Source organism: Harpia harpyja, chromosome 1 (assembly GCF_026419915.1).
Source record: "Harpia harpyja isolate bHarHar1 chromosome 1, bHarHar1 primary haplotype, whole genome shotgun sequence".
Lineage (NCBI taxonomy): Eukaryota > Metazoa > Chordata > Aves > Accipitriformes > Accipitridae > Harpia > Harpia harpyja.
The window spans coordinates 100,619,221-100,634,802 of record NC_068940.1 but is presented as its reverse complement, the minus strand read 5'-3'; the positions used below and the strand labels follow the sequence as shown (position 1 = coordinate 100,634,802).

Genomic DNA, 15,582 nt, shown 5'->3' with positions numbered 1-15,582 from the left:
CCAGGCGGCCGGTGCATGCGCAGCTGCCGCCGTGGAGGTGGGGAGCGAGGACCACATCGCTGCCTCCCGGCTCCGAGCTGCCAGTTGCTGGTTGCCAAGCAGTTATCATTGTTTCTGTGACGATTGCAGAGGCTGTTGCTAATTGAAGAAGCCCCCACAGCATCCTTCTCTCTGCTCCTGCTTCTGCTTTTATTTTAGAGGCTCAAGGGGGAAGACAGCTAGACTAGTGCTTTTTTACATTGCATTTTTATTTATTTCTTTTTGTGGGGGTGGGAAATTTCTCAGCTGGTGATTAAGTGATGGACTAGTTACTCATCCTTATCCCTTTAGTCTTTGTGTGTGTGTGTGTGCGCGCGCGTGTATGTCTGAACACACGCAGACAAGCTTACACACACACACACACATTGTAAAATCCTGTTTGCCACTGCAGTGGGCACAAATAGGTGAGCATGACTACAGCCAAGGAGCAAAATGCATCAGGGAAACAAGCCCAACAACAAGAACAGGTAATGCTTATTTTCCTCAATTTCAAACAAATACAGATTTGCATTGTATAGCTCTGTGTTTCTTGTACGATTATTATTATTTTTTTATCTTCTTGGTGTGCATTCCTAAAATTGTCAACAGAGTCACCAGTCAGTGGTAGGAGGAAAGTACTGTGTAGCTGGGTTCAAGGTCTGCTTTCTCGGTGCGTGTAGAGGCTGGGGTGGGGGGGAAGCTGAAATTGTGCTATTTTTAACAGCCTGTGCCTTTTGCTGAAGGCTGTAGAGGTTTGCTCTGTAACTTGTTTCTTTCGGGGGGGGGGGGGGCAGGATGTCGGGACGGAGGCCCCTTCTCGCTGGAGGAAGGGAGTAAGGCTTTTTAACAACCCCTCTGCAGGTGGATATAAAATTGCAAAAGTGGGTTTCAGGTTCTTACTTTGTCATGTACTTTCAGGGATTTTGGGGTTTTTTTTTTTGCCTGACATTTTCTTGGAGGGACACTTCAGAGTACAGTGTGTGCTCAGGCTGTGCATGTGCAAGCAGTGATGGGGGGGCAGGGGGGCAAAAAGCAGCTGTAAGTAGGTATAAGTCCCACTGACTTTGGGGAAAATTGCAGTGCTCACACCATATCTGAACTGGATTCATTTATTTCTCTTGGTTGGCGCTTTATGTGTTTCTGTAGAGGTAGAAAGTTAAAGACTTAATTTTCTCTGTCATGCCTGGTTTTTAGAGGGTATTCCTATCTGACTGCACTTACCAGGACAGAATGAAGTCAAAACTTTCCCTGTCAAAAAAGCAGTGGGTGGCAGAAAAAGGGGACATATCGTCAGCTGTAAAGGATAGGCATAGTTAAAAAGTGGTGGCATAAGGGAAAGTCTGGTTGCGATCTCGGAGCTCCAGCTGAGGATGGCAAAGGTTCGTGGGCTCCTGGCGCACCGGCAGATCAGCAGCTCCATCCTCCTCGGCACCAGCTTCCCCTCCCCGTGCTCGGCCCTGTGCCCGGGGGGACCGCGGAGGAGCCCGTACGCTCCAGTTCTTCAATTTTCATCGTCTCCTTAAGACAGTGGAAGTTCACCGCTTTAATCTTTGGTTAGGACAGCACGGGAGGATAATTTAAACAGATCTCTCAGGGCACAAATTAATTCTTAAAATAGTTCTTCCTGACTTGGTAGGCTGAGCGCCTTGCACGTTGTTTTTCTTTTTTTTCTTTGTGCTTTATTTTAGGGAACTGGGGAAGAGAAAAGCATGGGAAGACACTAAGCACCAAAAGTAGCATCATATAATCTGCATTTTCAGGGTGACATTTTACTAATGGCCAAAGCAGGCTCAGTGGTTCAGTGAAAACAAGAAGAAAACAACTTTGATACTGAGGGTAAAGAAACTGTGCCTTCATCTAACCTCACATCTGTCGGGCTTCTCTGCTTCTCTGCCCATTGCTTTTGGAATATGTATTTTTGTCACTGTTTGCTGCAGATTAAAATTAGTCTCGCTGTGTTTCTGGGAGGCAGGGGTGTGTAAGTGCATTTTCTGAACAAAGAGAGCTGTGGGGCTGTCCCCTCCTCCTCCTTAAAGCTGTGTAAAAGTGTCACGTTTTGTAAGTCAAGAAGTGTAAGTCGGTTGCCTTTTATAAAGGAGCAGTGGTTTTGTTTCAAGTAGTATTACCTGCCTAATGCTGTTTTGCTACTGGCATGCCATGTCTTTGCTACTTGGCTCTTCCCATATGAAGTATAAAATGCCCAGAAGAGGTCTTCAGTACTATGCAGAGCCTTGATAGAATATATTCTATAACTGATTGAGTTGCAATTATACCCATATGGTACGCTTAAATATTCTGAAAGTACATGCTTTCAGAGTCTCAGCTCTGCCCTAGTGTGAGCATGAAATAGAAATATCAAGCATATATAAATATCAATGATATAGATGAATATTAATGTTTGAGTCTGTAAGCAACTTTGCTCACTCCCATAATTTTTTTTTTGTTTTCACAGTACATTGTTAGTAAAATGGCTTGACAGTGGGGAGTCGAATCCAATCTGTGTCCATCGATTTGAGTGCACTTTTATCTTCCATCACCAAAAGCAGATCCAAACCTTTATTTTATTCAAAACAGCTCATAACTGAAAAAAGGCTCTATCCAAATTCTATTTCCAGATGAAATTCTATTTCCAGGCATGTGCATATCAAGAATTGCTGAGATTTTTTCCTTGCTTAAAACTGATCAAGAAACTGAAAATTGTAGCTGGGAGAAAATTGAAGGCAAAGTGCTAGTCTGCCTGTAGAGGACTGAGTCTTTTTCAGAAGCAGCTGCTGCTGTCGTAAGAGATTGTGTCCGTCCCTTTTCCATATTCCTTGCTGTGGCATTCCCTGGATCCAGAGGCAGGCAAATGACACAGTTGGCTTAAGTCTATGCTGTGTCCTACCACGCTAACCCAAAGAGAAGCTGGGCATGAAAAGACACTGCAGGAAGAGGGTGGAGAAAGTTTGAAAACATCTGCAGAAGCTTTGTGGGCATAAATTTAAAAATCTAATTTAGACCTGTGTGTCTATATGCAAATGAAGGCATGTTCTGTCTTGAGATTTACAAAAATTATAATAATTAGAAAATGATTGGGATGTGGAGATAAGCAATGCGCTGCCTTACCTGCTTGAAGCCAGGCAATAAGCATCCCTTTCTTCCCTTTGTTAATTAAAACTGTTTCTATACAGTTTCTTTCTGATAAGCAGTGTTGCTCACCTTCATGCCAGTTAAATTATTCAGAATTTTAATCATTTATCTCCTTGCTTATCTGTTGCATGAATCTGAACTTTAAGTCGTTTGGGCATCATGTACAGAAAACATTCTGCAAGTGATATATAATACCGTCTCTTACGGTCAAGTTGTGATTGCTTGATCAAGATGTAAGTTGAATGTGGTTGCCTCTGTACGCTTAGGTGCTTTTGACACAGCTATGGTTTCTCATTCGAATGGTTGGAGTTGGATACCATGCAGTGTACAATGATTACAGCTGGCTTTCTGCTAGACCCAATGCTCAGAAGTCCGTAGAAAAGCCTGCAGACGCTAATAAACTTGGGATCTGGCTCAAGAGGACGAGTGAATCTTGTTCCCTGTCCTGGGGATTGTTAGCTGGATGTGTGAATATACCATTAAAACCACTTTTCCGTTAAAAAAGGAGAAGAAAATAGCAACAACAGATCAAGTACTGGGTCAGTGTGCTTTAGTAATTTACACTGGCTGAAGATCTTTGTGTTTTAACATAAGCCTGTAAATTTGTTATCTTAGTTTAGCCCAATTCTTATTACTTTTAATGGCCTTTGGGGATGCAAATAGCTCTACAGTCATACATAAAAGTAAAGAGGCTGGGTTTTTATGGAAATGTCGTAATATGCATAATGCTAAAATGAGACTTTTAAGTATTTTAAAAAATTAGTCAGCATATCAAGGATAACAGGATCGCAGATTCTCAAAGAACACCTTTTATAAAACATTTATAGGGTTGATTGGTTAATTGGATACTTGAACACTCACAATAAATTATTGTTCCCATTTCTTTTGCTGTATAGAGAAGAACTGTCATTGACTTACAGGGAGTGAGATCCTGCTCTGAAATGTTCACTTGTCCTAGACAAGGTTGTTAATGATTGTTTGCATGCAGCTCCATGTAAAAGACCAAAAATTAAGTAAGGAGGCAAAATAGCTTGAGGGTTGCCTTTTATTGAAATGGTCTCTGTGGAGGAGTGGAGTCAGATCAATAGAACAGTTCTGCCTATTAGCTGTCATTAAGGTAATCAATTTTGAATTTTACAGAACAGATGGAATTCCAAATAATAGGTGTCTTCAGGTGGAGAGAGAACACATTTAACTTGGAAAACCTAGGCCAGACTCAGGACTAAAATGATGGAAAGATTAATATTTCATGCTCCTAATATTCCCCTGCCACTCTGTACTTCACAGAAATAGCATGTAGTATCTTGAAGAGTGAGTACAGTTGGAGTATCTAATATACTATGCTGAAATGTGCCTCTATTTGAGTAAATTTACCCAAATAAGAAAAAAAAAGGGTGCACTTTAGGTGCATTATGCAGGCTTTTCCGCTACATAGTTATAATTCAGGTAATTCTGGGATGCCTGTAGCAAGGGGTGTCAAACCCTGGGTGCCCTGCTGTCTTCCTTCAAGGTCATAAATATCCTCAGCCGATGTGAGCTGAGTCCTATGCTGTTACTTCGTTCCCAGAGTAGATTAAACTAAAAAAAGATGGGTGTGCTTACACTGGGAAGTAGTGTGGACCCACCCCATGAGGGTGAGAGAGATGGTATTGAGGACCCAAATACCCATTTTGGACAGGGGTTTATTTCAAGCTAGTTCCAGACTGATGTGAATGTCCATTAGTGGTTGAACAGCATCTTCTCACTTAGCTTTATTCAAAAGGAAATCAGTTTGTGTGCTCTGAGGCCACTATAAAATGTGAGTTAGAGCATGGTAGATGGGTACAACTGAGTGTCAGTAGTGCAGTTCTGAACTGAACAAAAAAAAAAAGTACTAGATGCACCCTGCATGTCTTTAGTAGGGATGGGGGGATGTGGTTAAATAAATGTAACTTCATGTGATCTGAAGGTATTCTTAAATGTTCTTTTTTTTTCTTTTTTCTTTTTTTTTTTTTTCCCTGCGTGTTATGACTTAAAATCATTCCAGATCTGCTCTGCTCACCTGAGTGCTGTCCAGAAAATCATCATCCCTGGGTGCCAAATCTCTTGGTTAGTTCAACATGCTTTACCTGAAAGACTGCAACAATCCTGATTCTCTAAAGACTGCAACAATCCTGATTCTCTATCAGGACACTAAAGCCTCGTTACATCACATGAGCAATACAAAGTTGCTCCAAAGAGTGTGGGATCCCATCACATTGTAAACAGGATGTAGTGTACAGCAGGTTGAGGCACATATTATAAGTTGTGAATTTTACCTGTCAAAATAGGGAAGGGACTTTGTCCTTTTATTTGTCAGTACCATCCCTGGTATATGCTAGACCACAAAGAGCCATTACTGAATCCTCTATGTTTTCTTAGCAAGGTTCAAGATTAGACACTGTAACTTTATGTTTGGAAGCAGACTGAGCTGTGAGTGTGTTACAAGAAAGCCCTGATTTATGGTGCCGTTAGCTGGCACAGTCAGACTCCCCACTGCAGCACCCCAGTGGCGTAAAATCCACGCAGAGGGATTGAAGAGCACCGTGACATACCTCTGCGGTACCGAGATTCAACAGTGGGCTGAAAGGAGCTTGGCCTGGAGCTGTTGAACAGGTGGGAGTGAGTCTCCCAGGAGATGAGCTAATTTAGCGTATTATCTCAGTGACTTGTGATAGCAGAGCTCCTACGGTCTTGGCTGGAGTTGAAAACTGTCATATCCCAAAGGTGAGTCCCTGCTTGTGAGAATCCCTCATTCTCACTGACTTGCTGCAGTATTCTGGCTCTGATTATTACAGCTGTGCAGAAATCAGGCAGCAGTGTCCACTTTTGGAATGTGCCTGCCAAAGAGAAGGGAAAGAGGAGAAACCTGACTCTGACTTGAATAGAAAACAAAGGGGTTTTTTTAGTTTTAATGGAACTGTTTAGGGTTAGTTGTTTTAAGTGGATAATTTTTAAAAATAAAATTGTTGATATGAGACAATAGTTTTTTTTCTTGATAACAACTCTGTAAATTACATATCTTATTGTTGACCCAACACAGGCTTTCCCCAGGAAGTCACAGAGAACATTTGTGTTTCATTCTGTTAATGGTAACTGATCTATTTCTCAAGAGATTAAATTTCCTTAATAGTGCTCCTGAGAACACTGTATTCAAGAACATGAAATTGCATCAAACTGGCAGTCTTTTCAAGCTGTTAATTGGCTGCAAGGAATGCAGGCAGCTAAGCAATGGGGAGGGGGAGACAGAGATGGAAAGGAGTACATTTGGCTTAAAACTGGAGTCTCAAAAGGAGAAGGCTGCAGAAAAGCTTTTTTGGTGTTCAGTACTGAAATGGAGGTGCTTCTGGAAGACCTCAGATTTGTAAGACTGCATTATGGTTGGTTATCTTCCAAGCACACCGCTTCTAGGGGTTGGTATACTTCCATAGGATGCTGCTTGAGATTGTGTATGCTTTACACTCTGGCTATACCTTGACAGGTCAAGTGGGATGTGCTCTGCCACTTGTCCTTAGGATGGTGTTGGTTGACTGCTGCTCCTTCCATTCCTAGCAAGGATACATTGTGCTGCAGTCTTTCTCATTAAGTCTTTCTTTTGCTGTTGGATCAAGACAGAATAATTTGTTTCTAAAGTTCACCAGTTATCCAGGAGTCATAAGAGTGTGTTTGAACTATACAAGAAAAAAATATTCTTAGGTTGGTTTTTTTTAACTCTTATCTTAGAGCATCCGATGCTTCATTCCCATTGTGGTCCATTAGCAGTGCTATGCATTGCTACAGTCATTTCATGAACAATGGTTTTACCTGCTTTCAGTTCTTATGCCTTTAATGCTGCTTCTTTATGATCTTTCTCATGCATTAAGTTGTGGTGAATCATTGTCAGTTTGGACTATGTGAGAGAAGGTAGCACTTTTTAGATAATGTAGAGTACAGTAATATCTATTATTTATGTAGTTTATTCTGTATGTTTTGCATTCACGTCTTTTGTTCTGTTGCCCTTTCTTTTTTCCTTCCTTTCATCCTTTCTTTTGTCCTTCCATCCTGCCTTCTCTGATTCTTAAGTGGGATTTAAGTAAGTGAAATAGATTCAGAGAAAGGAGAGTGCTGGCAGCAACAGAACAGGGAAGCTGAGTGCACTCCTTCTCCAAAGGGCTGCTGCAGATGTGGAGAAGAACTCACTGCAGAAGTCAGGGAGTGCCTTGAGCAAGTTTACAAACCCCTTGTTAAACAGGAATTCGGAAAGGAACCTATATTTGAAATCAATGAAGGTGATCAAGAATGGACAGGTGAGTTAGTATCAACTTCTGATTTAAAAGCAAAGTTTGAGTGGGTTTGTCAGGTGGCTTTGAGTGACTGCGCGGTGGTTGGAGCATGGAACTTAGTGCTTCTTGTGCTGCAGACTTCCATTGTGGTTTTGAGCAAGGGTGTTAGACTTAGGTCCTCAGTGGCTGTCAGCAGCTGCTCTTCTGCTGATATAGTCCATTGTCACCTTAGGTTGGGAAAAAAAAAAATTACCTGGGGTTCTCCTGAGGATAAGTACATGAAATATGAAGTTCTGGGATGCTGTAGTAACTCAGGCTGCACAAGTACCTGAGATATCAGAGAGATGTACTCCTTGATGTTTAGAGAATGTGGGGAAAGGGTGATAGGAGAAAACCCGAAAGACAAAACTCATTCTGAAGACTTAGATATGAATAAGAATTTCAGCAGAAAAAGATCAAGATAAAGGTAAATCCTTTCAGGACTTTGGATAGTTATAAGTGGATAGTATAACTTGCAAATGAGAGAAAGATAATGCATAGAATTTTGGGATTGTATCTGATTCTAAGATTTTGGGAACTTGAAGAAATTTTATAGTTTGAGGTAAGATAGAGATGCGTATTTCAGCGCTCTGTTGCATAATGCGGAGAGACCTTTTCCAAGAAGGAGTGATTCAGTTTCTTTCAATAGGAATACTGCAGTGTAATTAGGAGCCATAGAGATGAAATGGAAAAGTAGATGGGGGGATGACGAGCCAGGGATATGTGTGGTTAAGGGTAAAACCAAAACCTTTCAGAAGTCAAAGCTAGATGCTGAAGTTCGGGACCCACGAGGTTGATGGAGAGCATCTTCCTGAAAGTCAGGATGAGGCTATGAGCCAAGGCTGAACTCCAGAGCCTGGTACCTGTAGAGAGAAAGCCCTGACAAAAGTTGTGGAAGTTGTGGAGAGAGATACCCTGTGTCTCTTCAGAAATACCCTGCCTTCAAAATAAGTACTTAAATAACACATTAACTAAAGACACTGACTTCTATTCTGTCACATGTGGGGTGCAGTGGGGAAAAAGCAGCAGTTGTCTTTGCCAGGGAAGATTCTCAGAAGAACAAGAAGAAGAAAAGGGTTAAGGTCCTCCTCTTGCCCAGGGAAAGGGCTCTGCTTCCCTCATTATCCCTTGTATTACCCATCCCTGAGTGCCCTGACTGCCTGTGCCCTTACTGCTGCTAGAGTAAAGGTTTTTTTTGAGAGACAACCTGTGTGCTGTACGCATGATGTATAGTAATTGGCAAGCAAGGTATGGCTATTACTATTATAAGATATTATTTTGTGATGGAAACTGCAGGTGAAAATCGCAGATAGGTTATAATTTCTCAGAGTGGGATTTGTCCCAGTCTGCTGGACAACGTCGGGTCACAGAGGCGTAACAAGGACTCTGTTTTGGGATCCTGTATTGTTAAATAGCCGTGCAGTGCGAGCGTCGTGGCTGTGGCTCTGGGCTCAGCAGCCTTCGTGGAAGAGGCTGGCGAAAGGATGGGGCATTCTCCCTGCATCCATGCCAGTGAGGAGAGCTATAGGAAGGCATTTCCCTGGCTCCATGACCACCTTAAAAAAGCCAAATTGCAGACGATCATGTGCAGAGTATAGGCTAGTTTAATTAGAATTGCCATGTGCTGGGATGGAGAGAGTTAGTCCATGGGGTCCTGATGAGTCGCCAAGGGAGCAGGAGCATCTAGACATCCTCTCTCTGCTGCTGCCTCAAAATTGGCGTGTCCCTTACAACTCTTTGGTGGGCATACACACTGCCACCACCCCTGTGTGGGAAAGCCTCGTGCCCTTGTTGCTTCCACTCTGACAGGTGTGAATACACAAGCCTAAGCTGAGTGGGGAATCAAGCCCTGAGTATGTCTCATGGTGAAGGACGGTGAGACAGGCTGAAGCACTTAATTAAGAAGAGTTAAGCTGAGCTTACACATGAAATGATCATGCAAAAACCCGTTAGAAAGGGGAAGAGGAAGAATTTGAGTGAAATAGTAAAACCAAGCAAATCTGAGGCTGAACTGTTGGTTGGTTGGGTGGGGTTTTTTTAACCCTTCAGCTTACATCCCTATCTTTGTCAGTCTGAAAACAAATGGCTGTTGCTTTTATTGTTTATAAAGACTAAGAGAGATAAAAATAAAAGTAAATTTTATATAAAGATTGACAATACTTTGACTACAGTAGTTTATATTACTGCTGAACTGCTGCTGAGCTTGAAATTGGAGAGATAATAAGCCTTCATCTGAAGCAATTAGTCTGCAGTTTTTGACTCCATTACCTTCGCTTATGTCTGTAGCTGAATAGTTACATGCAGATATTTAAGGCTTAGTCATAGTATATTATTGTCAAAAGTGAAATCACAACTTAGACATTAATTTATTGTTAATTTAGCTTGTCAGAGATAACATAATAAACATGTAATTGACTGTGGGTGAATGTATACAGTAGCATATTATGTGGAATGCATTTTGGGTCTTTAATTTAGCTTAATCACACACTGTGACCAACCTTTCAACTCTTTTTGTGTAGGGTTTAAAGGGGTCTGATACTTAATCTTAATGTGGTTGTAGGAATTAATGAATGGTACATTAAGTTGTAACCATCCTTAAGTATGCTGACAGCCTTACACTTTTATCTTTCTGTTTTCATGGCCAGGAGCAAACAGGTTCTTTTCAAATGCATATGCAGCATTTTGTGACTACTGGTAGAGGGAAACTCAAGGATGGACAGGGAAAACATATTGCAACTTAGCCCATATTAAAATGAGAGAGAGGTGAGACACAAAGTCATGGGGTTTTAATTGTACAAAACAGTCGATGTCAAAGCAGATGATATAGCTTGAAGGACATAGTAAGCAAAAACTTCAGTCTTTTATTATTCTGAGACTCTGTGGTACTAGATAAAAAGGAGGAATTGCTCAAGGTGGGGAAGGGTAATGAAACTTCTTTTTTTTTTTTTTATTACCTAAATTTCAGATTCTGTCGATGCCATTGAACTGAGTATAATAAGCATTGACTAGTGCTCGTAGCAGGGAATTTGTATCTAAACTTTGTTTCTTCTTCTTAAGAAACCCTGGCACTTCACAGTTTAGTAGAATCTAATAATACTAGCAGCCTTCTTTTTTATAATTTTCATGTCCCAATATCTTTGATGTAAAAGTTAATTTACAAATGTTGCTGAGAATGCTGATCCATTGAATCTAACAAGTATTTGGGATTAATCTTTCGTGAGCTTAATCATTGGAGTCTTCAGCTGCATTAAATTGAATTCTTTTCCATGGTCTTTTCCTCATAAGGTATAATACATGGTTTTACATGGATTATATGGATGCTTCACTTTGCTGTTGCAAGTCATGCTATAATTAGTTTTATTCCAACAAACCAAGCTAAACCAGCCAGATAAAACAGAGCAGTTGTGAATGTATGGGACAGCAAAATCCGAGGAGAAATTGATTAAAACAGCCCTGGAAAGTACTTAGCACATAAGGTTTGTCCATTAGTAAAATGTACATTGATTATGAAATGTTTTGACCTTCCTTGCTGAAGGCTTTTCAGTTCTCTCTTGTTCAAATAGGTGTATCTTGGTAGGACTAGCTGACTTCAGTTACTACTCATCTACTTGAGAAATGTTACCTTCCTACCCATAACATCCTTAAGGTTGATAGTAAGTAAGTAGATGATGTCTTCATTTGGTTTTGTTCCTTGTTTACAACCTGGGCTTTCCAATGCCCTTGTGGGAGATTAGGAGACTGTGTTGTTATCTACTAGGCATCTTTCGCTCAAATATGTTGAGGAATTCAGTGTTGATGCTGAGCTGCATGTTGACAGATTATCCCTGTATAAAACAGAGAATGTTAAGGAATTCTGGAAAGTGCATGTATCTGAAATATGATAAAGAGACCTTTGGAGCAAGTGGTCAAATTGAGAATAAAACTGTTGACTTCATCAAGCCTTGAGCTGGCCCCTGTACTATCTTTCACTGGTCTGAAAACCCTTATGTAGAAAATTGAGGCTTTAAATCCACAAGAGCAACAAACTTGTAATGTAACAGTTTTATGCCATTCTGTTTTCATGTGGCTTTTATGATAGAAAAAGCTGATATTATAAGTGGTTCTTCTCTGTACTGTTCTGTCATGATGGATAGAAATGCTTCCTTCAGAAGTCAAATTTCTCTTGGGTCCTCAGATCTGTGAACTCTGATGGAGCTCTGTCTGAGAATGGACTTCAGGATTAGGACCATAATATACATCAGGGCATGTTTACATGCTGGAATAAGGTTGTAGGCCTGGTTTCCTCATCACTTGTTTCAGAAGATTTATTTTGGCACCCGTTGTCTCCCATCCTCTTGTTTGTGAGGAAATAATGTTCACGATGGTCTTCTCCTGACCTTGAGGTGGGAGGTGACTAGAATGTACTTGGGGACCAAATAGGTCCACTGCCAAACCTCCATACCAGATAGTGTTCTTCCTATAAATTCCTGTAGGTTCCCATAAATTCCTGTAAGTTCCTATAAATTTTAGAACTTCTTCAGTCAGATATAATGCTCTTAGCATCTGGGTGGGTCAGTAAATAAATTGTCATCCTGTATGTCATGCCAGAAAGGAGCAATTTTTTTTGCTCTTCAGCACCTTCGTGTGAATTCCAGAAAGACTACAGTGATCAATAGCACATAGCCACTGTCACAGGCTAAGCCCAGACTTTAAGTCTTCAGTGTTCACCCTGCTGTAAATTAAAGCTGTTTGAAACTGTGATGCATAGGGTTTTTTCTGTAAAATGCACTTCATTCATGCAGGGATATTCCCAATAAATCATCTAACTCAAATTATTTTGGAGAGACCTTTCAAATCTCCATGTTGAACATATTTGGACCATAAACCTAGTTTTACTTAAGAATTTATATGCATCTACATTAAAATGGAAAACCGAAAAAGGCTGAAATCGAGATTTGATGGGATGGGGAATTATCAAACCAAAAAAATTATCATTGTTCTAAAAATTGTTTCTGCTGCCAAAATATGTGATAAGCTTCTAGTTTTATTCCTGAAGGTTTAGAATATCTGAAAACTGAAACTTTTTGTCCCAATTTGTGATGCAACTGGAGTTAATTACACCCCCCAAATAATATCAGAAAACTCCTCCCCATCTTGCTCTAGGAAAGAAAAGAGGGCTTGACTGGTTGCTACTTCTGTAATAAAACATTCTGGAAATTCTGTTATATGTACACGAAGATATGAAGTAATTGAGCTCAACAGGCCATGGAAAATACACATGAGAAATAACGTATGTACTTGGGGCTTAAAATATGAGCCTAAATGAATCCTAGTGGGATGCTCAGTGCTCATGCTACTTCTAGTCCTCTCACTGAAACTAGAGCTTATTTCTCTTTGCTTTTGTTTCCCAAATAGCTGCTTTGTCATTTTTCGTTGACCTCTATGAAAAAGTTTGAGCAAGAATCAATTCTTTCTTCAGCTAGTTGCTGCGGCACAGTCTACTGTAATACACAAGTTGTGCATAATCCTGCAGAGAAGAAGAATAGATGTGTCAGAGGTTTGGGGAAGCAGTTAAGGAGAGATTGTAACAAAGCTACAAGTGTGCTTTTTCGCTGGGGAGTCACTGTGTAGGGAGAGAGTGATACACATTTTTCAACCCATGTTCCAGATTATGTTTCATTCTGTTCTATCCAGGCTCTTACATTTTTGGTCACAAATGCCTGTGGGTTGCAAGAAACACAGCCTCCAATATCCACTGAACCTATGTTTTGTCTTTCCTTGGCCCATTTCTTGAGTAAATGCTCTGTGTCAGTCAAAGAGAAACTGGTTTTGTGAGGAAAAAGGAATTAACTTGTTGCAAGCTATTCACCAAATACTGTTTGTACTTTTACGTGTGGGTGGCTGCTCGTCAGGTGTAATGCATAACTCTTATTTATTTTTATTGCTGAAACTGCTGATAAAACAAGAGATGACAGTTGCTCTAAGGAGACTGAATTTAGGTGACACTCGGATGTTTATACTTCATTACTTTTCATTGTCTTGACAGTTTCCACAGAGTTTCTTTCCATCATATAAGCCTTCAATTACCAAATGAAGATTAGTCCATGGCCCCAAGCCAAAAAACCTGTTGAACAGCATTTTTTATATTATTCATCAACATGGATAATAAAACTAACTCAAATATAGATCAACTTCAGTTAAGGGATTCTTCATGACTAGTTGTGTTGACAGTGTGCAAAAGTGAAGTCCTAAGTCTGTCTGAAGAAGGTGTGGCATTCACTTAGCCATTTGTGCTAATTGTCTGTGCAAATGTTAACTATCACTACACTTTCCTTTTGCTTTCATACCCTGGGAGGGAGAAGAGGATACACCAAAAACGTATTAAGCCAGACTATTAGCTTAAGCAAACAGACCAATAAAATCATTGACGTCTGCTTTGAGAAATTCCAGTGAGCAAGAGAATCACAGAATCACAGAGTTGGGTTGGAAGGGACCTTAAAGTTCATCTAGTTCCAGCCCCCCTGCCATGGGCAGGGACACCTTCCACTAGACCAGGTTGCTCAAAGCCCCATCCAACCTGGCCTTGAACACTTCCAGGGATGGGGCATCCACAACTGCTCTGGGCAACCTCTTCCAGTGCCTCACCACCCTCACAGTGAAGAACTTTTTCCTAATATCTAATCTAAATCTACCCTCTTTCTGTTTAAAACCATTACCCCTCATCCTATCACTACATGCCCTGATAAATAGTCCTTCCCCATCTTTTCTGTAGGCCCCCTTTAGGTACTGGAAGGCTGGTATAAGGTCTCGCCAGAGCCTTCTCTTCTCCAGGCCAATCAACCTTAACTCTCTCAGCCTGTCCTCATAGGGGAGGTGCTCCAGAGCTAGGAGCTTTCTTAAAAAAAAAAAAAAAAAAAAAAAAAAAAAGGAGAGAGAGAAAGAAAGAGAATCCACCTGTGACTCTTGCCTGCAGGAATTATGGATTTAAGGGTAGAAAGATTTTTGCAGAAGTAGCTGCTGCTGTTGCTAGACTCTCTGATTCCCTCCTCCCCACCTGGGAGGTGGTTTGTAAAGGGCTTGGGAAAAGAAAGGCAGTCGCTTCCCGCTGCCTGGCTGTGGCATTTGTCCTCCCGGTGCCTCGGTTGGAGCACTCTCTGACACCACAGCAGAGGCAGATGGCTGAGGGTGGCACTGAAGGCTCCCATCCATTTTTAGCAGCAGATTTCAGTGCCTGCTAGCCATTTACTCTTTTTGTCAGTTGGGCAATGCTTCAAACTTTGGCCATATATTCAGCTTTTAAAAACCTGGGGTAGCTCCTGATTTTTTTTAGAGCATTTGGAACAAATATCCTCCTTAGTTTTGTCTCGGTAATGCCACTGAAAGATGCGATCCTCTTTGTTGTGAAATGCGCTCTGCATGCATGAAACACAGCTATAACTACTGAAAAAGCTGCAGAGTCTTATTTGGATAGCTGGGATTTGGCAGGAGATGACTGGTTAACACAAAAAGCCAGGAAGAAAATCAAATAGTTGTGGGAGATGTTGAAAGTAACAGATGAGAAGAGGTTGCTTGCAGAATTTTGATTCTACACCATAAATTATTGCTGGAAAATTGAACTGCTGCCTGCTTTTCAGTGATATTAGAGAGCTGGAAATAATGCATATTTTGGCCATGCAGTCATCTACTGTCTTTTATTGACAGGCAAGTAAAACCTGAATGGGGAAAAAGACTAATTAATCATTACTTTATGTAACCTTTACCAGCATGATACAGTTTTGACATTTGAGTCCTAGTGTGCAGTGTTCATTTAAATTAAGTCTGGGTTTTTTGCTGTAAGATCCAGGAATAAAACACACAGAAATACTTGGGGGTGTTTTAGGGGAGCCTAATAGAGTTAGGTGTCCAAGTCCAGCCAAAAATTACGGTCTCAAATGTTTTAGCTTTCTGTATACCACGTAGTTGGTAAATAATGCCCAGGGGGGAAATTGTTGAGTCATGATAAATTGTTGAGCATCCAAAAGCTATTGTTGGTCTCACTGGGGACCGCTGAAAGCTCAGTGCTCTTGAAAATCCAGCCAATTATGTAGGTGCTTATGCACGGGCTTTGAAGGCTCACTTTTCTTGCGTATTAAAAAGG

The 15,582-nt window shown here is 40.9% G+C and overlaps 1 protein-coding gene across 5 annotated transcripts in view; it reads left to right on the top strand.

Moving 5' to 3' along the window:
- Positions 1-15,582, top strand: part of DPP6 (dipeptidyl peptidase like 6) — a 577,844-nt gene that overhangs the window by 312,591 nt on the left and 249,671 nt on the right. Inside the window, exon 1 of one of the 5 annotated variants that reach the window (XM_052806941.1) lies at positions 57-506. The exons of the other annotated variants lie outside the window; for them this stretch is intronic. Within the exon in view, the coding sequence (XP_052662901.1) occupies positions 450-506 (57 nt within the window). The 5' untranslated portion in view covers positions 57-449. Of the gene's footprint in view, positions 1-56; positions 507-15,582 lie in introns of those variants that run through there. 5 annotated transcript variants of the gene reach the window in all.